Here is a 24,032-nt window from a genome sequence, read left to right as displayed (position 1 = left end):
TCTAGTAATAACTTGCTACAATTAATAATTAGTGTAATGTTGCTATCTTCTTTGTGTAAAGCTAAGCAAAATGCTTTGTTCCATGCTGCTTGAATAGCTATGTTTGAAGATAGTGTGTGATTAGTTTTGTCTTGTATGTTTGCTTTCAAAGAAAATAGATGACAAGTTAGTAGTTAACAAAAACTTCAATCTTTTGAAACTAAAGCTTGTAGTTGTATCTTGCTAGTAGCTTCCACATACATCCTTTTAAATGTAATTTCAAGCTCTTCCCCTCAAGTGGCCTTCACCTAAATTCTTAAATGTATGGTTGCTTTATTCTCTAGGTGGTACCATAGTATGACTTCTTGTCCTCTGTGAGTGCATTAGTTGTTGTCGAGCCTTATTGTTATGATAATCTTATGGTTGCTTCTAAATAGACCCCCTTGCTTAAAAGACCTATGCCTATGTATGTGGTTACTAGCCCTTGAATGCTTTTGCTTAAAAATATGTATCTATGTATGCCTTGAGCTTTGGTTTAATTAGTTAGTCAAAGTTAAGTTTTCCCAAATGCTAACTCTTGCCTATGGTATGTCCATGTGCCTATTTGTGAAACAAAAGATAAAAACTTTGAAGAGCGTTTTGAGTTCGTCCGCCTTTTAAACTTCAAGAATTGAGGGACACCATTTCATTTAAATCAACTCTTTAAACTTTTCATGGGACTAAAGCTACAATATATCTCAATAAGATTTCATTAGTCTCTAATTTGGATGTCATCAATACACCAAAACCCACAACGGAGACAAATGCACTTTCAAAACAAGAATATAGAGATAATTGTAGGTACAGTCGTGGTTGCAAAGAACCCATGCCTTCATCCAGGGGGATGTCCGTGTTCTTGAAGCAGTTGATGTGCATGAACTGCATCACCTTGTTGATTGCTTGGTTTTCCCAAAGAAAGGTGAGAGGCCCCACGCCAATGAAGCTTCTGAGAGTGATCTTGATGGGACATCTACTTTGTCACATGGAGGAAGCCTATGGACTACACTCCTACTGAAGCAAAACAACTACAACAAAGAGTACTTCAGCATGTTAGTTCAACATATTCTTTGGACGTGCACAATTATTTTATAACTATTTGTTTAGTTAGATGTCTTCCCTATCATTTGTATGTTTCTTTTATTAGTTAAGTGGTTTTCTGTAGTACTTTGTTTAATGTTGCTGAATGCTGAAAACATTTTTCTTGCAATGGCTTAGGAAATTGTAACTTGGCAATGTGTATCTTGTTTGAGACCAAATATTTTACTTGTCCATGGATATGGGATCTATGCTGCTATTCCATTCCTAATGGTTTCACAAGGATTTTGAAAAGGTAGAATAGTTAGGACATACCTACCATACTCCCCTTACTGATCTAGATAGAATAAGGAACCAAGGAAGTTTAGTTTCTTTGCAAACATAATCAAGTGATGCTGATTAAAGATAAGATCCAGTATCATGCAAGTAAAAGTTGTTAAGACTCTAGTGTCACAGGTTAAAACTAATTCATTAACCTTGTTTTGCAAACTGGAAGGACATATTCTTGTGAAAAAGTATTATTCACGTTACCGATAAAGAGTGAAAGAGATGCAGCTCAATTAGTGAACTTAAGTTGTTGATCTATTTAGCACTATGAGTGCTCGATTACAAAAGAGCATGACCACATATTCATTTAGTCCTTTGAATAGTCACTACTTCCAACTGTTTAATTTCTCTGCTTAACCCCCCATACAAAATTCGCTGAGTTACTTATAAATTGGGTAACCTTACCACTAACAAAAGTTTATCATTTTTCTGTTTCTCCTAAAAGTTTGTCCTTTTTTCTGTTTCTCCTAGAATAAGTTATGTCTAGGTTTAATTTTTTTTGAATGAAACACCATACCCCATGTAAGAGAATATTTTTTGTGAATATTTCTCATAATTTTTCACATCTCAAACATATAAAGACAATCATAACAAGATGATTTCTTGTCAGTATTGAGTAAGCTCTGACTACCAATAACAACTGTTGTTCCTTGTTTAAAAATTGAAGTATCTTTAATTTAGACAAATATATGTATACCATGTTCATTTGACAATTTAATACTTCACAATAGCATTAATAGACAAAACTAAAATAGTTTGGTAGCTCAACTAAAGGCTAAGAGGATGTTCTAAAAAGTAGCACTCAGCAAACCTTATGTGTTGAGCTAGTCTTCAGTTTGGTCTAGTTTGGTTACTGGGCGTAAAAGTACTATCGTTGATTGTCATTATAATTTTGGTTTAGAAATCCTTGGTAGGCTAAATCCTTTTTTTTATTTGTAAAAAAATTCAAAGTTTACTACTTTAGACGGTTAGTTTAGGGATGTACTAGCTGACATACCAGGTATAAATAATTTCAAGCCCATTATCGAGCATCCCTTTCACTTTCATTTTTAAAGTTCACTTAGTATTCTCCCTTCATCCTGTAATACAATGCATTCCTAAAATTTTAAGACAACTTAAGAAAACACTCAAATGACATATGTACCCATGAATTAAACCCAATTAAGAAGTTTCTCCTTAAATTATGGTTTTATTTTTAATAACTTTGCTAAATCTGAGCATGGGCACCACATGGATTGTGTTACATTTAGTACAAACTTTAGAAGTTATAATGCAGTATTTCAGGATGGAGGGAGTATATATGGAGGCTCATAAACGATCTTAAATGAAAAGGTTGTCAACTGCAAAGTTTTTGATCCTATTAATCTCTATAATTTTTATATAAATTTGTTTTCATCTGACTACATATGAAAACATTATGAATTTATTTGTTCTGCAACTATCTTGCCAATGATGCCACTACCTTCTATACTCGCTTTAAATTTTTTCTTCCCCTAGTGTCACTTTTATGTTAGCGAGTTAACAACCACTTCACAGAAGTAACACCAGGAAAATAAAATCTTAAAAGCTGGTATAAAATCCACGATAAACATTTTGATAATATATTTTGTTCGATCATCTTTTTTATGACACTCGAAGAATTATACTAGCAATTTCAAATCATGTTTACTTTGCCTTTTCCTCGTTCCCCATGCTGTCGGCCTGTTGGGCCAACTATTGGGTAAGATGCCAGACCACAGCTTGTGTTGTATACGCCTGGCCCAGGCCAAATTCATCTAAAGGACTGCGATTTCGTGACCCGACTACATGTCGGATTCGGCCCGGCACCGACTAGGAAACAGCCTGACTCCAAGTCCACATCTCGTTCGGTCGTGTTCCGATTCTCAATCCACTCTACAAAACTGTTGGATGGTGCACAGCCCGTGTGTTCGTCGTGCCGTCGCCTCCTGCAACTTTGAGGCCATGGCAACCGGCGTTCCGCAGGAACCCGAGCCCCAGGCACCGGCGATCTCTCACCACATTGGTACAATCCTCTATTATCTCCAAAACTATAGGATTGTCGTTGTCTCCGCGGCGCCAGGCTCCGGCAAGTCCACGGTGCTCCCCCGATACCTCGCCAATTATGGCTTCGGCCCGGTCATCTGCGCGCAGCCTCGGCTCTTCGCGGTGACCGTGACCTCGTCGAAACCCGGACAGGAGCGGGAGTCCGACGACGTCTGGTTCACGACCACCCGGGTGCTCATCGACATGTTGTGCTGCGACAGGCCGGCCTTCGCCGCGGCGTTCCGCACGATCGTCGTCGATGAGGCACACGACCGCACGCTCTGCACCGACCTCCTTCTCGGGGTAGTCAAGGCCGCCGTGGCGACGGAGGAAATGGGGCACCTCAACGTGGTCGTCTGCACCGCCGGCGGACCGGAAGACAGCTCGCTCAGCGACTTCTTCTTCGGCGCGCCGATCGTCGCGTTCCAGCGCGCGGTGCACCCCGTCGCGGTGCACTACTCGCGGGGGCCCATGCTCGACATGGTGAGCGCGGTGGTCGAGGAGGTGACGGACATCCACAGGTCGAAGCCGCCCGGCGACGTGCTCGTGTTCTTGCCGGATATCATCCGCATCCGGGAGGCCTACGAGAAGCTTGAGCAGCTCGACATGCCAGGGCTGGTCCTCTGCCTCATTCACGACAACCTACCGAAAGAGTTCATGGACCACGCACTGGACCCTGCGCCAGGTGGATCGAGGAAAGTCGTCCTGGCGACGGACGTGGCCGAGACGGCTGTTCTGGTCCCCGGGATCACGTACGTCGTCGACACGGGCGTGCTGTCAGAGGACCCGCTTGCGATGGTCTCCAAGGAGGCGGCAATCAGGCGGGCAGCGGTGGCCGGCACCGCCTTTGCGGGGCACTGCCACCGGCTCTACATGGAGGGCGAGTACGCTGGATTCCAAGAGCACACAGTTCCGCACGTCAAGCGAGATGGCGGCGCGCTCAACAAGCTCGCGCTGATGCTCAAGAGACACGCTGCCGATGGCATGCCGGGCTTCGAGCTTCTTGACCCACCAGTGGCGCCATCACTGGAGAATGTTGTTGCTGAGCTCGTCACCATCGGCTACCTGGATAAGCATGGCAAACTGACAGAGAGAGGGAAACGCGAAGCATACGATGAAGACTAGACGTGAATTCATTCATTTTTGCACTACATGTACGTAACAGGGCTACCGCAAAACTGTTGCAAGATTCACACCCTCTCCAAAAGCTACGAGGTCACTAGAAACAGAAATTGAACTGAATCATAGTTTTGTTGGAATCATTTCTTTATACATTACTGGATGCTATACACTACAAAATTTCTAAGTGAAAAATTGCACATTCTATACATCATCGTGGAAACTACATCTGAAAACATCGGAAGTAAGACTGTACGCACTATTCTAGAGTTCATTGCTAAGGCCCAGTTCATCTTCAAGGTCATCTCCCTCTTCAAAGAGCTTGAGGAATCGTGCCTGGTCTCGCTCCCTCTTCTTCTTCTGCCAGTACTTGTAGCCCCCGACCAAGGCAGTGATGACAAGGACTGAAGCAAGAACACTAACTATTATGATAGCAGCAACAGATGTCTTCTTAGTTTCCAAATCTTCGCTAGGTTCACTGTTTCCATGTCCTGGCACGAAAGAAACATCTTGAGCAAAGGCAATGTAGAACAAAGACACAAGGCATTTCTTTGGCATTATTAAGTACTATTGATTTAACAGGGAAATTTCATCATCAAAGATGCTGCAGAGGAGTTATCCATGAATCTAGACTACTCGTAACCAAATTAAAACAAGCTGCAAAGAATTACCTTAGACTATCAAAAAGCAACGGTAAATCCAGCTAGCTCATAGGAAAAATGTCTAAACAAACAGAAAGGAATAGGTATTGGATATCAGCAGTACCAGTTGAGGCAGTGCAGTTTGGACATAGGAATGTTACATTGAACTGGCCTTCCTTAAACCGGGTGTATTTTCCACCCTTGAAATCACTCGAACACATCTCCCATTCATCAAAGACATCATCAGGTTTAAATGTGTCCTCCTCATACAAACCACATCGCTTGCATTTCTTTTCTGGAAGCTCTGTCAAGGGCTGCCAAAATTGCACAATTCAATGTATGATGCTAACAAAACAAAGTAGTGACAAACTGATGAACAATTTTAAGTACTACACCAACAGTTTGACTTGCCTGCCATGATTCTTCACCCTTAAAGGTATATAGCGTGTGCGCCTCCTTCACATCTGGCAAATCTGTTTTGTTCTCTCCATTGCACCGGAAAACCACTGTTGGCTGGCCAAACCATTCATGAGTAGTAAATATCTCAACAGTATCGAGTGTGACTTGCCTCGATGAAAATGTTCCTATACAATGAAGCTCATCAGTGATGCACAAATAATTAGTGAAGGAAATAAACAAAGGAAATGGTCCAATTTTAGTCCCCGCAACTCTTTGATCGGTTTAAAAATGGTCCATCATCTATAGCACGTTTATCTTTGGTCCCTGCCTCTCAAAACCAGACGACAAAAGACCTTTCCCTTGATATTAGCTGTCTTTGCACAAGTGGCAATGGACTAGGATCTGATGTGGGTGTGGCTTCTAGCAGCTGACCTCAGCCTTCCTATTATTCTCTCCTCTCTCACCATCAGCTTCGCATTCCCCATTCCTTTGCTGCCTGCTGCACTCAATCCCCACCAGCGCAACTATTCACGCTGCCTGCACTTTCCAATCCGGCTAACTACCCACGAAATCGCACTGCCACACCTCCAATGCTAATCCGCACCCCAGTGGCACTGCCGTACCCAAATCACACTACCAGTCTATCCCTGTCGCGTCGCACTGTGCCACATTTGCAATATGTGCCTTCCAAATCCATCAGCCGTCGCCAGCAAGTCACACATGGCAAGCTCTGGGAACACAAGGTAGGCGCGGGCGACAGCAAGCTACATCGCTGTCCTGTGTTTGCATTGAGAAAACAGCAGCTGCAGCTGGTGTGCTCTCAAGTAAACAAATAAACTATCGAAGCACAAGCTTAAACTAATCAAGCAAACAGATCTGATGGGAAACAGAATTTCAGACCTTCTGGCATACAGATTGATTTGTGGATTTCCACCATGAGGGGAAAATAAGTGGGCGATACAGAGAGAGATCAGAAAAGGGGCAAGTCAGAGAGGACTGCACATCAACAACAACAACAACAATAAAGTCTTTAAGTCCCAAACAAGTTGGGATATGCTAGAGTTGAAACCCAGCAGAAGCAATCAAGGTTCAGGCACGTGAATAGCTATCTTCCAAGCACTCCTATCTAAGGCTAAATCTTTGGGTATATCACATCCTTTCAAGTCTCCTTTTATTGCCTCTACCCAAGTCAACTTCGGTCTTCCTCTGCCTCTCTTCACGTTACTATCCTGGCTTAGGATTCCACTACGCACCGGTGCCTCTGGAGGTCTCCGTTAGACATGTCCAAACCATCTCAACCGGTGTTGGACAAGCTTTTCTTCAATTGGTGCTACCCCTAATCTATCACGTATATCATCGTTCCGAACTCAATCCCTTCTTGTATGACCGCAAATCCAACGCAACATACGCATTTCCGCGACACTTATCTGTTGAACATGTCGTCTTTTCGTAGGCCAACATTCTGCACCATACAACATAGCAGGTCTAATCGCCGTCCTATAAAACTTGCCTTTTAGCTTCTGTGGTACCCTTTTGTCACATATGACACCAGATGCTTACCGCCACTTCATCCACCCTGCTTTGATTCTATGGCTAACATGTTCATCAATATCCCCGTCTCTCTGTAGCATTGATCCTAAATATCGAAAGGTATCCTTCCTAGGCACTACTTGACCTTCCAAACTAATATCTTCCTCCTCCCGAATAGTAGTGCCGAAGTCACATCTCATATACTCAGTTTTAGTTCTACTGAGTCTAAAACCTTTGGACTCCAAAGTCTCCCGCCATAACTCCAGTTTCTGATTCACTCCTGTTCGGCTTTCATCAACTAGCACTACATCGTCCGCGAAAAGCATACACCAAGGGATGTCCCCTTGTATGTCCCTTGTGACCTCATCCATCACTAAGGCAACAAATAAGGGCTCAAAGCTGACCCTTGATGTAGTCCTATCCTAATCGAAAAGTCATCCGTGTCTCCATCACTTGTTCGAACTCTAGTCACAGCATTGTTGTACATGTCCTTAATGAGCCCGACATACTTCGTTGGGACTTTATGTTTGTCCAAAGCCCACCACATAACATTCGTTGATATTTTATCATAAGCCTTCTCCAAGTCAATAAAAGTCATGTGTAGATCCTTCTTCTTCTCCCTATACCGCTCCATAACTTGTCTTATTAAGAAAATGGCTTCCATGGTTGACCTTCCGGGCATGAAACTAAATTGGTTCATAGAGACCCGCGTTATTGCTCTCAAGCGATGCTCAATAACTCTCTCCCATAGCTTCATAGTATGACTCATCAACTTAATTCCCCGGTAATTAGTACAACTTTGAATATCCCCTTTATTCTTGTAGATCGGTACCAATATAATTCTCCTCCACTCATCAGGCATCTTGTTCGATCGAAAATATGGTTGAACAGCTTGGTTAGCCATACTATAGCTATGTCCACGAGGTATCTCCACACCTCGATTGAGATACCATCCGGTCCCATCGCCTTACCTCCTTTCATCCTTTTCAACGCCTCTCTGACATCAGATTCTTGGATTCTCCGCACAAAGCGCCTATTGGTGTCATCAAAAGAGTCATCCAACTGAAAGGTTGTGTCCGTATTCTCACCATTGAACAATTTGTCAAAATACTCTTGCCATCGATGTCGGATCTCATCCTCCTTCACCAAGAGATGCTCCCTTTCATCCTTAATGCACTTAACTTGGTTGAAGTCCCTTGTCTTTCTCTCACGAACCCTAGCCATCATATAAATGTCCTTTTCTCCTTCCTTCGTACTCAAACGTTGGTAAAGATCCTCGTACGCTCTACCCTTTGCCACACTTACAGCTCGCTTTGCAGTCTTCTTTGCCACCTTGTACTTCTCTATGTTGTCCACACTCTTGTCATGGTACAAGCGTCTATAGCACTCTTTCTTCTCCTTAATAGCCCTTTGGACTTCCTCGTTCCACCACCAAGTATCTTTAGCCTCGCCTCCACTTTCTTTGGTTACTCCACACACCTCTGAGGCCACCTTCCGAATGTTGGTTGCCATCTTCTCCCATATGTTGTTTATGTCCTCTTCTTCCTTCCAAGAGCCCTTTTTGATAACCATTTTCCTGAATACCTCTGACGTCTCCCCTTTTAGTTTTCACCACTTTGTTCTTTCAATCTTAGCTTGTTTATCCCTACGGGCACGCACCTGAAAACGAAAGTCTGCAGAGGACTGCACATCACATATGCAAAAATCAGCTGGAGTTAGTGGGCCCAGGGAGGACTGTTGTTGAACGGTGTGGTAAGATAACTGGTATTAGAAATGAGGGATCATTTTTAAACCATCGCATAACACATATGTTAAGTTTACAACCCTGTACAACAGTATAAGTATCACCAATGAGAACACAAAAACGGTCAAAATAAAAATATGGTGTCATTGCTTTCACGCAGCCAGTGAAAGACCAGGCCGGTTTAAACAAAATCTTGCCAACTTCTCATTATCAACCAAAATTGTATTTTCTGATCGCGTTTCTACTTTCCCCTTTTTCAAGTAGTGCAATAATAGACAAATTCATGCACCGCAGTAATCTAATTACTGATCTAGGATGCATTGTGACAGGTCTCAATTGTTATACTTTATGCCTTATGTTTTAACTAATCACTTGCTTACTAAGGCATTGATAACGAGCACCGTGGCCTCATCATGGTATATCTATTGCACTGTAGCTAGTGAAATGTGATCTCTCACATCTATTGATCTATTCCATTATAGCAATTATAGCTCAGAAGAATTCAAAATATCAACTAGAATAAAACACTGACATCTTTGATGAAAATACACCAATAGAAGATAAAATAAGTTACAACCAGTTGGCTTAGTTTCTGTTACACAAATTTGCTAAAACAATCAACTTCAATCAAGCAAAACTAATGGTAAGCAATATGAAACTAGACCATCTAGTAGCTAAAAAACTACTTAAAATGCAGACACATGAGAATCATTTAGCTTAGTTTGGTGTCTGTAGGGCACTAAAGGTATTAAAATTGTGTTACTTCAATGCAAAAATACCAATCTTTGTTTCCTGATGAAGTGAAGATAGAGAAGTCATTAAAAATTTTGAAATACATAACATGGAAGAGATAAATCTTTGTTGACACTTGACATTGTCAACAACATGGGACCTGAGTTCTAAAAATTTAAAACAATCAATCTCCAGAAATACAGGACGTGTAAGCAAGATTGTTCTTGGGTTACATAACGAACACAAATTGTGCACGTAACAACACAGTATATTTCCTAACTTCTGAACCCCAAGCGAACTATGTCCTTCAGGGTGAAGCTGAACCCAAAAATGGGCCACAATATGGATTGTTCTAGATTGATAGATCCAACACCAACCAAAAGAATCCCCCAAACTGTTCCATAAGAAGTAAAATCGGTGGCCTTTCCCATTGTCTATTCCATCTTTGAAATGTTTCATAATGAGCACTAAGCTTTTGCTCGCATTTGCCCCCTGCCCCCCTTCAATCTTCACACTGATGATCCTATCGTAATAAATCATCGAGGCACCTAGCAGGCCAAAATTCACTTATTGCTACATGTAGTTTCTATTTTACGAGTCTATAAAATCATTAAATCTCCTTCAGTCCTTCCCCTATGATAATTGCACCTCAGACCTTACCCAGCGGCTAATTCTTTCGCTGGTCAGTGGCCACAAATACATACATTAGGAAAAAGATAATAATATGTCTGGAAAATGACTAGTTCCCATCTAATCACTCTCAATCGAAAAAAACACGGTGAAATAATTTGGTCAACCCTCCATGACGGTAAAACATTCAAACTAAATTCCTTCACCCGAAACAAACAGATACGAGCCAGATCTCACCAGGAATCGTGTAGAGGGCGACGAGAAGGACGAAAAGGAGGGGGCGGCGGCGAGTCGAGATCGCCAGCGGCCACCTCATGCTAAGGCCGCGGCGCACGCAGCGGGTTGGCCGTGGGGTGCGGATTCGTAGCTCAGGATCACCTATCCTGGTGCCGCGTCGTAGCGGGCTAGTCGACGGTCGGGCGCCGGCACGCGCCTCCTCTTCCTCGTCGCCCTCCCAATTCCCAAACAAGAGACGGAGAGATGGAACTGATTCTTCTCTCTTCGCCTACGCGAGTTCGTGACTTCGTGGGGAAAACGATGCGCTACGAATACGCCGTCATTCTAGAACTACGCTGTGGGGTATGGCCCCCGGTTAAGACGTGGGCGGTACCACTAAAGGTGCAACTCATAAGATGCGACGTATGACACTGATCGATCGTAAGAGTATAAAAAAATATTATAATACTTAAATATGATATTTTGTTGATAACCTTATCCCACAAGAAGTTTCATAAATGATATATTGAATCTGATACACAATCAATATAAAATAACAGAGCACAAGATATAGGTATTACCTTAAGCTAATGGTTAACCTGTATAAATCTTGTGTCTTGTGTTTCTGTTACCATCTGATTCGTATCACGCGTACCTCCACCGATTCATCTACTGTCATGGTATACCCCTCGATAGACTGCGGATCAGATTTCGTCGACGTATGCCTTCCAACTCATAAAGCCCATTAGCTCTGATGATCCTCAAAGCCCATTTATATAAGGCCCAACAAGTAGCTAGCCCATATGATTGCACAAATCAGAGAAGGGACCCATCTGCGACCCGTTCGTGCTCCCCCGAGTCCCGAAGCCAACGCCATTCCTGATTCCTCCCTCTTCCGCCGCGCCGCCGGAGATATGTCGAGGCTCGCGGCCGCCGCCCTCCGCCGCGGCGTCACCGCATCGAGGGATCCCTCCTCCTCTCTCTTGGTCGTGACCCCGCCGGTGTCCGCTCGGCTCTTCTCCGCGGATGCGTCCGGCGAAGCCGCCGCCACGGCCGCAGAGTCGCAGGACGACTCTTTCCTCAAGGCATCCCGCGAAGGTAACTCGGTCATTCTCGTGCTTCTACCTTTTCCTTTACCTGTACCTATTCGTGATTCTTCTGTAGTTTGTCAATTTGCTTGGTTCTGGGTGGGTTTAGGGTTTAATACTTTGATGTTATCTTCCCGTTTAAGAATACCGAGTAAGGAACTAAAAGGGATAGAGTAGCCCGCAATAAAATGTAGGTTGGATGTGCTATACCTAAATTTGATAAAAAAAATGTAGGTTGGGTGTGCTATCCGTGAATTTGATGGAGGGATTTGATCTCTAAGGTCATGACATAGTACCACGTTTGGTAGGGTGAATTATAGGTTTGGAAGCATGAGATATTGCTCTAGTTTGTCTGTTGAACACTGTGAAGCAATACTGCTACCAGTATAAGGTCAGTCATTGTTATTGCCTCTTTGGAAGTTTCATCACATGTAAGCTGAAAAGAAAAAAATTCAATTTTAGAAGACGTCATTTCCTTATTGGGGATGCGTGTACAGGGAAAAGGAAAATGTTCATAGGTATTTCTGTTGATTTCATATCTGTGGAGTATTGTCATGCTCAAGGTTCCGCACTAGGCCACTGGTGACCTAGGGCCTAGAGCGCCTAAACATAGATTAAGCGTTTGTGCTTTTTTTATATATAATTTGTTTTTGCTGCTGGGAGCAAGATCCGGAGGTACCAGCACAGATGAAGGCCAAACAGAGTATTTAATAGAGATATTTTCAAGGCTAATAAATCACAAGGCAGCACAAACAAGGGACATTTATCAGGTTCAGAGCATTTGAGAACATAGTTTCAGAAGAAAATTATGTCAACCGACACAGAAGTACCGAGTTTTTTTTCAAACAGAAGCAGGTTCTAGTCTAGAAAAAATAATAGAAACGTATCTCACAGGGACAGCTGAGTGCTGCAGGTCGCGCACTGCCGCACTGCAAAGTCACACTCCATCCACCACTTACCACATGAGGGCATGCATGAACAGCTAATGATGCACTCCCTGAGGCTCCCCACCTCATATGCGCATCCATACACCGCCGATGGGAAGCTGGGAGCTAGCAGGATGAGGGAGGAGGAGGCTGGGACGAAGCTACGCCGGTGGCAACACGAGGATGAACAAGGGGTGGTGATGAGGACTCTGCAGCCGGCAATGAGACAAGGAGCGATGGTGCTTTTTGTTTCTCCCATAACCTACCCACCAGGTCTTTATCTACCTGTCTGCGCCAGCCCTCTGTTCCGTGCTCCTGCCATCTGTTTTGCGCTCTTGCTTGTGCCCGCACAGGCTCTTTTTTCCGCCCGTTCGCTCGCTCCTGCCTGCCCGCCTGCACTAGCACAAGACTGCCTCGCCGCAGCTTTTCCCTGTGTCTGTGCCGCTTACATGCCGCCGTGTGCGTATGCAAAGCACCTAGGTGCAACCAATGCTTATTTGGCCGTGCAGGGCCTAATCGATGCAGGAGGCTCTGATTAGCGCTTAATTGTGTGTAGGCACACGTTTAATACTGTTTTTTTGGAACACTGGTCAATGGTCATGCTTAAATTAAAGAAGTGTGAACTGGGTAGGTTGCCGAGCTTGTGACATATGTTGTAACATTTAAATTGGGTCTTCTCACTCTTGTGTTCTTGTATCTTGATTGTTGAGATCAAGAGGATTTTGTTGTGGCCTCTTAGCCTTTTGTTCTGCTGATACTCATAGCTTGTAATAACTGTTTCGGCTGATAAGGTACCTATTCACCTCATAGATCAAGTATATTACAATAATATTTTTCCTACTGCTACAGGATTGGCTTATGGAAGGTTCTACAGCGTCATTGGTGGAGGCAATCGTCTTGAGAAGAACATGTTGAAAACTGACATTATCCATCACCTTGACAGATGTGGATTGTCATTGGATGATGTGAAGATTGATTACAACAACAGATATGATCCATTGGCCGCGTATGATTCCTCTGCATGCTCTGTATATATAACCTTTTTTTTTTCCCTCTGCATGCTCTGTATACATAGCCTTGTGTGAAGATTGATTACAACAAGGGACGTACTCTGTATGCTCTGCATACTCTGCATGCTTTTTATATATAACCTTTTTTTATTTTTGTTTACTTGAACTTGGGCTCCTAACCGTCTCCATTCCTTCATGACCCGATCACAAGACAAGTGACGCCTTGGCCTTTTAGAACTGTAGCTTAGATATGAACCTTGTGTCTGGTTGATGCATGCCTATTTTCAATAGTGTTCATGAAGCGTTGCCCTTTCTTAGTAGTCCAATTTGTCCCTCACTAGCCTTTGTTGATCTGTCTGATGACCTATTTAGTTAGGTTGTGTATCTGTGCAAGATATTTTTCCTTGAGCACATGATGAGTTCTGTACGAGGGACAATAGTTATTTCTTCATTGATGTTATTATTCTGTATGATGCTAAGGAAGATTGTGCAAACACAAGTACTTGGTTTACTACTATCAAACACTGTATTTATGGTAAACGTATGTCATGCTTTCATTAATATTTTAATAGCTGTTGACATGATATTGGTATTAAAAAATCTGTATTATTATTTATTTCTGCCCACTTCTGGATGTGATTATCAACCTGAAACTTGTTTTAATGCTTTACTTGATTAGTTTGTTGAGGTTTTCTTCAAAGTCAATGTTTACCACCGCAAATAGGCAAACAAGTCAGAATCGGGTGTACAGGATTGATGAGGTAAGGCGGGACTTTTTCTTTTATCAGCTTTTCAGTTGGTCCAGTGCCAAACAGTGATATATTGTCTGCTCTAAACAGATAAGTCGTGAAGTATGGGATCTCAAAAAGCCCTTTGATGGGAAAACTGTAAGTGATAGTTTTGTGTTAAGTATATGTATGTAATCAATTTTTGTTTATGCTTGCAAGAAGATTAAGTAGAACAAATATAGTGTTATCTCTCTTCTACTTAGTGCTTATTGATTGTGCATATACCAAGGACTACAATCCTCCCAAATCTCCAATCTCTTATTCTAGTAGAACAAATATATTTGTCTGGAACAAATATAGTTTTGATTCTGTTGTTTGTTGTATTGGTCTTTCCAGGTACTATTGCAAGGAGTCCCACGAAATGCTCTCCTAGAGGACATAGAGCGTTTTTTGTGTGGCACGAACTTTGAACCTCCATTTGAAAGCTTTATAAGGTAAGGACTTTAGACGCCCACTCTTGTTTGCTAGTCCTAGTCGTAGTTGTCTAATTCCATACATACTGCTGCAACAGAGCTGGTGTCCCAGAGCCCATAAGAATGGTGCTGGTTAAATTCCGCACAAAGACTGATGCGATGAATGCCTTCATTACCAAAAACAGGGGTTTCTGTCTGAACAATCAAGTTAGCATGCGTGTCCTTCAGTAACTGAGTAGCCAATCAAATCTCGTGATATTTGCGCCAACTCTGTCAGACAAAACCTTTATCTGAAGTCTATCCACAAATGTTGCCGCATTGTGTGGTTCTGTAGGTTACATTCAACTGGTAGCCTGCTTTATGTTTTAATTTCCTATTAGTTTGTGGTTTCAATTGTACTGTATGGCAAATATTTCATGTCTACTCTGGAAATTGTACACTGTACCCTTTAGAATAAAATAATTAACAGTACAAACGCTAGTGTTCGAGTGCTGGATTGCTACTGTGTTCAGCCTTGTTCGGAACTTATCAGCTATGTTATATTGTTTTTCTCTCACAACAAATCAGTTAAAACCGGCTTATCAGCAGTAGAAACCATCAGTGTGGAGTAGCGAAGACCAAAAGAGATTAAAAAGTGCACTAATAAATAAAAAATTATGGTGGCAATGGAAGCTGCGGATAGTCGGGGAGCCGTGGATAGGCAAAACTTTTTGTTATTTTGGTAGAATGTTTCTGAAGTGTACAAGTCCAAGATTCGAAGATATGTGCACTGTGCAGATATGTAATGATTAGTCCTAAAGCGGGACATTTATTTAATCCTTTTCGTTGCATTCATGGGAAAAGTCGAAGCGGACTTAAAGGTCATCGACGAAATATTTCCTTAGCGTGCCATTTTTTTTTGTTCCGTCCCTAATCCTCAGTCGTTGTCGGATAGGTCATAGGTGGAAATGGGAGTCACTCTAGCAATTGTGGCCGAATAATCAAACGATCGCAAATGGATTAATCGTCAGCGGAGAAAATGATGGATGCATGGTGCCAAGCGAAGCCACTCAGCAAAGCATTTCAGCATGGCGTGCGGTAAGCTTTGGTATGGTAGCTCCTGCGTCAAGGAGCCGAGCACCCGCGACCCCTTTGATCCCTATGGCCGCGTCGCCGCCACGACGTCTGACGCCACGGCGCCAACGGCTTTGTAGCCGTCACGACGACCGACCCCTTTGATCTCCTCACTCACCCCGCGCATGCGCCTCACTGGAACACCCGTCCACTGACGTCCATGCCCTCGACCGCCGCGGCAGCGATGGCGCCAACGCCGGCGGGGGAGGGATCCCTCATTTTCTTCCGGCAACCGCTCTTCCTCCACGGCGTGAGCGCCGCGGCCCACCTCACCCTCGCGCTCGCCGTCGCGGGGCTCTTGCTCCTTTGCCGCCTCTCCGCCGGCCGAACGGCCCGAACCAAGGACGAGGAGGTGGAGGGAGATGCCAGCCGCGGCGGCGTTGGCCGGTTCCGGTGCTACGGCTACGGGGTCACTGCCTGCACCACGTGGACCCTGGCAGCGTTCGAGGTCCTCGTCGCCGCGTACTCCTGGTACGCGGACGGTGGAGCCGGGTGGTCACGCGACGCGGTCGCGGAACAGGTGGACGCGGCCGCGCGCGCGGTGCCGTGGTTGCTGCTCGCCGCGTACCTGCAGTTCGATTTCGGGCGGCGGCGGCAGCAGGAGCGGTTCCCTGCGCAGCTCAGGCTTTGGTGGGCGCTCTACATGCTGCTGTCCCTCGCCACCGTCGGCGCTCACACGGCGACGAGTCTCGACGGGTTCCTCGTGCCCGGTCGGTCGGTCGTGGGCGCTCGACGGCGTCTCTGTTGTCGCAGCAGTGGTTCTACTCTCAGCTGGGTTCCTCGGAAGAGCCAAGGAGGGCGGGACGGGGCCAAGGCCATGCTTCCGAGGAGCCTCTGCTGAACGGCGCGCACGAGGCGGCCGATGAGAACAGCAGCATCGCCGGCGCCGCCGGCGCATCCTTGCTCACTGGCGCCGGCTTTCTTAGCGTGCTCACCTTCTCGTGGATGGCCCCTCTGCTCAGCGTGGGCCACAGGAAGACCCTCGTCCTGGAGGACGTCCCGGGCTTCGAGCCCGGCGACAGCGTTGCTGGCCTGCTCCCGTCGTTCAAGGCCAACCTTGAGGCGCTCAGCCGCGACGGCGACAGCTCCAGCTCCAGCCGGAAGGTCGTCACGGCATTCAAGCTCACCAAGGCCCTGCTGCGCACCGTCTGGTGGCACGTCGCGGTGACCGCGTTCTACGCGCTGGTCTACAACGTCGCCACCTACGTCGGCCCGTACCTCATAGACTCCGTGGTGCAGTACCTCAACGGCGACGAGAGGTACGCGAGCAAGGGGCCGCTCCTTGTCCTCGCCTTCATCGTGGCCAAGGCGTTCGAGTGCCTGTCGCAGCGGCACTGGTTCTTCCGCTTGCAGCAAGCGGGGATACGCGCGCGGTCGGCGCTCGTCGCCGTCGTGTACCAGAAGAGCCTCGCACTTTCCAGCCAGTCGAGGCGGAGCCGCACAAGCGGAGAGATGATTAACATCATCAGCGTCAACGCCGACCGCGTCGGCATCTTCGCATGGTACATGCACGACCTCTGGCTGGTGCCGTTACAAGTAGGCATGGCAATGTTCATCATCTACTCCACGCTTGGGCTCGCCTCGCTTGCCGCGCTCGGTGCCACCGTGGTCATCATGCTCGCCAACGTTCCTCCCGGAAAAATGCAGGAGAAGTTCGAGGACAAGCTCATGGACAGCAAGGACGTCAGGATGAAGGCGACGACCGAGATCCTTCGCAACATGAGGATTCTGAAGCTGCAGGGGCGGGAGATGAAATTCTTGTCCAAGATCATTGAGCTGAGGAAGACAGAGACGAATTGGCTAAAGAAATACCTCTACACATCGGCCACGGTGACCTTCGTCTTCTGGGGCACCCCGACCTTCGTTGCTGTGGTCACCTTTGGAGCTTGCATTCTCATGGGGATCCCGTTGGAGTCAGGGAAGGTGCTGTCAGCATTGACCACGTTCGGCGTGCTGCAGGAACCGATATATGTCCTTCCTGATTCTATCTCAATGGTGATTCAGACCAAGGTGTCTCTTGACAGGATAGCATCATTCCTATGCCTTGACGAGCTGCCTAGCGATGCTGTGCAGAGGCTTCCAAGTGGTAGCTCTGACTTTGCAATCAATGTCAACAATGGGTGCTTCTCCTGGGAAGCCTCACCTGAAGTCCCAACACTGAAGGACCTGAGCTTCCAAGCTAGGCCAGGCATGCGTGTTGCTGTTTGTGGGACAGTTGGCTCCGGCAAATCGAGCCTGCTATCTTGCATTCTTGGTGAGATTCCGAAGTTATCAGGAGAGGTCCAGACTTGTGGAACAACAGCATATGTCAGTCAGTCAGCATGGATACAGAGCGGCAAAATTCAGGAGAATATACTGTTTGGCAAAGAGATGGACGCAGAGAAGTATGACAGAGTACTTGAGTCTTGCTCGCTGAAGAAAGACTTCGAGATCTTGCCATTTGGTGATCAGACGGTCATTGGCGAGCGAGGCATCAACCTTAGTGGCGGGCAGAAGCAAAGGATTCAGATAGCCCGCGCTCTGTATCAGGATTCCGACATCTATTTGTTCGATGATCCATTCAGTGCAGTTGATGCCCATACAGGATCCCACCTTTTTAAGGTACATGATTTATTGATTTATTCTAACTATAAGCTTCATCGCTTACAAAATTTATTTTGCAGGAATGCTTGCTTGGGGATTTGGCTTCAAAAACAGTGGTTTATGTCACTCATCAGATTGAATTCCTACCTACTGCTGATCTCATTCTTGTGAGAAATTCTTGGTAAAGTTTTATTGTATTATTGTTACCATAAGTTCATATGACTCTTCTTATAAAACTCGTGATGTAGGTCATGAAAGATGGGAGAATAGCACAAGCAGGAAAATACGACGAAATACTAGATCCAGGGAAAGAGTTCATGGAGCTAGTTGGTGCTCACAAGGATGCTCTGACAACATTGGATGCGATTGATTCCATGAATGGAGGCAATGTGCCCTCTCCTTCAAGTGGCAAAGCAAAGCCGAAGCTGTCCAGATCACTGTCATCAGTTGAGAAGAAAGATAAAGCCAACAATGATGAGCAGAATGCTCAGAGTGGGCAGCTGGTGCAGGAAGAAGAAAGGGAGAAAGGTAGGGTGGGGTTCTGGGTCTATTGGAAGTACCTCACACTAGCTTATAAGGGAGCTCTTGTACCGCTTGTGTTGCTAGCACAGATACTTTTCCAAATACTTCAAATTGCGAGTAATTATTGGATGGCTTGGGCTGCTCCCGTGTCAAAGGATCTTGAGCCTCCGGTGAGCATGTCGACACTGATCTATGTCTATGTCATCCTGGCTCTTGGAAGCTCACTGTGCATCCTTGTAAGATCACTGTTCCTTGCAACAGCTGCATACAAAACAGCGACGTTGTTATTCAACAAGATGCATTTGTCCATATTCAGAGCTCCTATGTCTTTCTTCGATTCCACTCCGAGCAGGCGCATCTTGAATAGGGCAAGTCATCTTCGTCGGATCAAATGTTGTTAGTTCAATTCATTTACTTGTACTTTGCTAATTCATTTATTCAAAATTTGCAGGCTTCAACTGATCAAAGTGAAGTGGACACTAACATTGCTGACCAGATGGGCTCTGTTGCATTTTCCATCATTGAACTTATCGGAATTAAAGTCGAAAAAAAAATTATCGGAATTATTTTGGTGATGTCTCAAGTTGCACGGCAGGTCTTCGTTGTTTTCATCCCTGTATTTGCTACCTGTGTCTGGTATCAGGTACTTTTTACCAATCCTATCATCCTCCATGTTAAACTGCAGGATCACCCATATCTCATTTTACTTGCCTTGTTGCAGCGATACTACATTGACACAGCTAGGGAGCTTCAAAGGCTAGTAGGAGTTTGCAAAGCTCCTACCATACAACATTTTGCAGAATCAATAACGGGGTCAACTACCATTAGAAGTTTCGGCAAGGAAAATCAGTTCGTGTCAACTAATAGCCATCTAACAGATGCCTACTCTCGACCGAGATTCTACAACACTGGAGCAATGTAGTGGCTTTGCTTTCGTCTGGATGTGTTGTCATCTCTTATATTTGCCTTCTCTTTGATATTTTTTATCAATCTACCAACCGGTCTCATTGATCCAGGTATATATCATGTTAATTCTGAACAATATCTATAGTTCTGCTGGATGGATGACAGTAAATTAGATAGGATTTGATATGGATACGTAACTAACATCACGACGAACCTTCAGGTATTGCTGGTCTTGCTATCACATATGGGCTTAATCTGAACATGCTTCAAGCATGGGTTGTCAGGGGTATGTGCACTTTGGAGAACAAGATAATATCAGTAGAGAGAATTCTACAGTACATTAGCATTCCTGCAGAACCCCCACTTGTTATGTCTCAAGATAAGTTGGCTCATAACTGGCCATCTAATGGAGAAATTCAGCTCCATAATCTCCATGTAAATCCCTCATCCTTTTGCCGTGGTGTTGTATTCTTTTTTTTTCCCTGTACTAGAATAGTGTCCTGAATAATTAGTGCGATGCAAAGGAATAGTTAAATTGTGTGCTTTGTTCAAACCAGTGCCTATTTGTCTTTCCGGGATCCAGATTATGCTTTGATCAATAAATCTGAAGAAGTCAGATGGGCATACGTGCACAAGAGGAGAGCAAAAGAATAATGTCAGGAGGAAGGCCTTTTTATTTTTTTTAGTTTGATGCAGGTAAAATATGTACCGCAATTGCCATTTGTTCTGAAGGGTCTTACAGTCACTTTTCCGGGGGGCATGAAGACTGGTATTGTTGGAAGAACAGGAAGTGGCAAATCAACCCTCATTCAGGCCCTTTTCCGTATTGTGGACCCTACTATTGGTCAGATACTAATAGATGACGTCGACATTTGCACAATTGGACTGCATGATCTGAGATCCAGACTGAGCTTCATTCCGCAAGAGCCAACAATGTTCGAAGGAACTGTTAGAAGTAACCTCGATCCTCTTGGGGAGTACTCTGATGATCAAATCTGGGAGGTAGTTTCACCTTTCACATGCATCGGTTTACCTAAGTTGCTATGTCATTCCCATTTTTTCTCTCAAAAGGAAATAAAATAGTTGAAAATATCAATCTGTTACTCCTGATTTCAGGCTTTGGATTGTTGTCAGTTAGGGGACGAAGTTAGGAAGAAGGAGCTGAAGCTTGACTCACCAGGTCTGGTATCCTTATACTAGTCATGCAGTTCAGAGTTACTACTACTTTTTTTCCCCTCACCCTTGTATCTTTTTTCGTAGTACCGGGTTCGAGTCGCGGTCTCCTCGCATTGCACAGGCGATGGTAAGGCTTGCCAATAACACCCTTCCCCAGACCCCGCACAGAGCGAGAACTCTCTGCACTGGATACGCCCTTTATACTAGTTTTGCCAAAATGAAAGAATGGAGGCACATGGTACTGAATATTCTTGTGAAATGTTCTTGACTTGGATTGCAGTGATAGAGAATGGTGAGAACTGGAGTGTGGGCCAGCGTGAGCTTGTGTGTCTTGGTAGGGTAATTCTGAAATGGAGTAAGATCCTTGTTCTGGACGAAGCCGCTGCTTCAGTGGATACTGCAACTGACAACTTGATCCAGAAAACACTGAGGCAGCAGTTTTCAGAGACGACAGTCATCACGATAGCGCACAGGATCACTTCAGCTCTTGACAGCGACATGGTGCTGCTTCTTGACAACGGTTAGTGCCACAAACAGCAGTTACTACTGAATGTGATGCCTTTGGCGCTTCTGTTGTGATGACGCTGGTGCTGTTATTTTGCAGGCGTGGCTGTCGAGCACGACAGGCCGACGAAATTGCTGGAGGATAAGTCGTCTCTGTTCTCAAAGCTCGTAGCAGAATACACTACATAGCAGACGACTGAAGATGGTTCTTTCTTCTACTCAGTTACTCAGGCTGAATCGTTGAAAATGCCAAAAATTTGGTAGATTGCGCTAGTTCAAGAGCAATCAGGAAGAGGGATCACAAGAGCTGATGGCTAGTTACGTCTAGAGAACTCCTCAACATAAGTTTGAGATGGTTACCTTCTATCTTAAGCAAGAATGCCCAGGGGGGCATCATACACCCCCGCGGGTCGAGTGGAATGTTCAAAGATGTTGTAGCACTACATTTTGGTTGCGCTAGTTCAAGCGCAATAAGGAAGAGGGATCACAAGAGCTGATGGCTAGTTACGTCTAGAGAACTCCTCAACATATGTTTGAGATGGTTACCTTCCATCTTAAGAAATAATGCCTAGAGGGGCGTCATACACCCCCGCGGGTCGAGTGGAATGTTCAAAGATGTTGTAGCACTACATTTTGGTTGCGCTAGTTCAAGCTCAATCAGGAAGAGGGATCACAAGAGCTTATGGCTAGTTACGTCTAGAGAACTCTTCAACATATGTTTGAGATGGTTACCTTCTACTTTAAGCAAGAATGCCCAGGGGGCGTCATACACCCCCACGGGTCGAGTGGAATGTTCAAAGATGTTGTAGCACTACATTTTGGTGGAGGTAACACATCTAAATAAAATAGCGAAGTATTTGCAGCTTTTCATGCTGGAGAACAAAACATATCGACAGGATTCAACAGTCAAGCTGTTGATCTCATCCTGATTATTCCTGTGTGAAGTCTGTCAAAAGAGATACATAGCCTTCTTAATTCCAACCTGCTAAAACCTTGTGTGACGGGCTCTCCTTCATTTTATCTAATGAATAGCCATTTGTAGAGCTCAGATCAAGCAGATTAAGTGCTTCATGTATCCTTAAATCTGTAGGCAAGACACCATTACTCTTTCAGCGACATAAGAAGTATTAATACATGGCAGGAATTGCCTACCTCAAACTTCTTCTTTGTGAGAGCAAGCAGCACTTGAGGGTCCTGCTTAGTCTGCATGTACGCGTCAATCTTGTTCATTTCCTATCATACATTGTTCTGGCGTCATGATATAAATCATTAGATTAAAGACATGAACATGCAGTGAAAACTACCTCGATGAATTTATGTATATGAACTCTCCCTTCGGTGATGTCACAACTCTTTATGCCAGCAAAAAATATCTGAAACCCTTCGATGAACGGTGCATATGCAATGTCCACCTATCCCAAGATTAAACAACATTAGTACTTGTGAATTACTAGAGCCCCCTACGTTGTTAAATGTACAACGTTTATGACAAGCTAACTGGTTCAAAGTAAACTAATTAGCTCGCCTGAGCACCATATATTTTTTTTTAGATAAAGGAGGGAGTAACTAGCATAAGGCATTAAGAACATTTATGCAAATTTACCAGACTAAGTTGGCCAAGGAAGAAAGGGCCATCATCGAATTTTAACAGGGAGCTATTTATTTTGTCCAGAGCAGCAACTGACAATCAAGAGTCAAGAATCAGTATGTGCACAATCATAGCTCTAATAAAAATAAATGAAAATTTTCAGTTCTTGCCAGCTTCAGCGGTCATACACTCACAGAGAAAAATTAGCGATGATATGGTACTCTGTCTCATGTCCAACTATGCCATAACTGTAAAAAACCTGTTAGCCGGTGATGCTACAATTGCCTCCAGCAGTGATACGCACAGGAAAAAGGATTCCTTTAGCAAATGAAATTCTGGCGCTGTTAAATGAGAGCATGCAAGATGGCAGCAGTCTGAGCTGAAAGCGATGCCGAAGAAAAATTAATTCAGTTCGAGCGTCAGCAGTGACGAGTAGCCAAAAAAATGAGTGAGTGCCTGAGTGGTAATGGCTGAAGCCACGTCTTTCATGCGCCGTGTCACAATATGAGCAATACATGCGTCGGAAGTTGGAGGTTATTATTCAAACACCCAACAGTTCTTCAATAGTTCCTACTATAGGTGTGAAAAAAAAGTTCCCACTAGGAGATTATTGATTTCTAGCAAAATGGGCCCGCCTTTGAGCATACCTAGCATTAATTTCTAGTAGTTCTTCATTGTGAACGGTTGCATCCTGACCACGGTAGAAGAGGATTTGAGGGCTTCCCTGCTCTAGGAAGCTTGAGTAAGGCCCAGTTGAACATGATTGCCTAATTTTTTTACAATTTGGACCTTTTTTTAAAGAAAATTTACGTTTGACCCCCTGGGAGACTTAAACTCATCTTTGGACCCTGGGGGGTCGGCGTCAGGACTCATGACGCCGAGGTAACACGTCTCGGCGCCACAGATCTTGGCGCCGAGGTGCCTGGCCGAGCACAGCAAGCCGTCCTAGGTGATGTTTACGTGGCCGGCACATCGGCGCCA

The 24,032-nt window shown here is 44.7% G+C and overlaps 4 protein-coding genes and 2 pseudogenes across 5 annotated transcripts; 4 read left to right on the top strand and 2 right to left on the bottom strand.

The window, feature by feature from the left end:
- The window catches only part of LOC136537281 (probable RNA-dependent RNA polymerase SHL2), a 55,870-nt pseudogene extending 54,690 nt beyond the window's left edge, over positions 1–1,180 (top strand).
- A 2,162-nt stretch (positions 1,181–3,342) lies between these two features.
- On the top strand, positions 3,343–4,548 carry LOC136537280 (probable ATP-dependent RNA helicase prh1). Its single transcript, XM_066529312.1, has one exon. The coding sequence runs from the start codon at positions 3,343–3,345 to the stop codon at positions 4,546–4,548; it is 1,206 nt and encodes a 401-aa protein (XP_066385409.1).
- A 66-nt stretch (positions 4,549–4,614) lies between these two features.
- LOC136533387 (uncharacterized) lies at positions 4,615–10,807 on the bottom strand. The gene is made up of 4 exons (XM_066525947.1): positions 10,456–10,807; positions 5,595–5,767; positions 5,308–5,497; positions 4,615–5,033 (listed from the first exon to the last, which is right to left on the bottom strand). The coding sequence occupies exons 1-4, from the start codon at positions 10,532–10,534 to the stop codon at positions 4,807–4,809; spliced, it is 669 nt and encodes a 222-aa protein (XP_066382044.1). The 5' UTR covers positions 10,535–10,807; the 3' UTR covers positions 4,615–4,806.
- Positions 10,808–11,222: 415 nt separating this feature from the next.
- Positions 11,223–15,139, top strand: LOC136533377 (uncharacterized). Its single transcript, XM_066525939.1, has 6 exons — positions 11,223–11,532; positions 13,298–13,454; positions 14,138–14,219; positions 14,298–14,345; positions 14,583–14,680; positions 14,758–15,139. The coding sequence occupies exons 1-6, from the start codon at positions 11,238–11,240 to the stop codon at positions 14,888–14,890; spliced, it is 813 nt and encodes a 270-aa protein (XP_066382036.1). The 5' UTR covers positions 11,223–11,237; the 3' UTR covers positions 14,891–15,139.
- Positions 15,140–15,602: 463 nt separating this feature from the next.
- Positions 15,603–21,389, top strand: LOC136533352 (ABC transporter C family member 3-like; annotated as a pseudogene).
- A 909-nt stretch (positions 21,390–22,298) lies between these two features.
- Positions 22,299–23,329, bottom strand: LOC136533366 (protein IN2-1 homolog B-like). 2 transcript variants are annotated; one of them, XR_010778470.1, is made up of 5 exons: positions 23,222–23,237; positions 23,067–23,143; positions 22,768–22,875; positions 22,616–22,696; positions 22,299–22,547 (listed from the first exon to the last, which is right to left on the bottom strand). XR_010778470.1 is itself a non-coding variant. In XM_066525927.1 (5 exons), the coding sequence occupies exons 1-5, from the start codon at positions 23,280–23,282 to the stop codon at positions 22,542–22,544; spliced, it is 309 nt and encodes a 102-aa protein (XP_066382024.1). In that variant the 5' UTR covers positions 23,283–23,329; the 3' UTR covers positions 22,299–22,541. The 2 variants fall into 2 exon arrangements, 1 of the variants encoding a protein (XP_066382024.1); XM_066525927.1 differs by lacking the exon at positions 23,222–23,237 and adding an exon at positions 23,246–23,329.
- Positions 23,330–24,032: the final 703 nt, after the last annotated feature.

Source organism: Miscanthus floridulus, chromosome 2, assembly GCF_019320115.1.
Source record: "Miscanthus floridulus cultivar M001 chromosome 2, ASM1932011v1, whole genome shotgun sequence".
Lineage (NCBI taxonomy): Eukaryota > Viridiplantae > Streptophyta > Magnoliopsida > Poales > Poaceae > Miscanthus > Miscanthus floridulus.
Note: the sequence above shows the minus strand (reverse complement) of the source record. Positions and strands in the feature narration are given on the sequence as shown.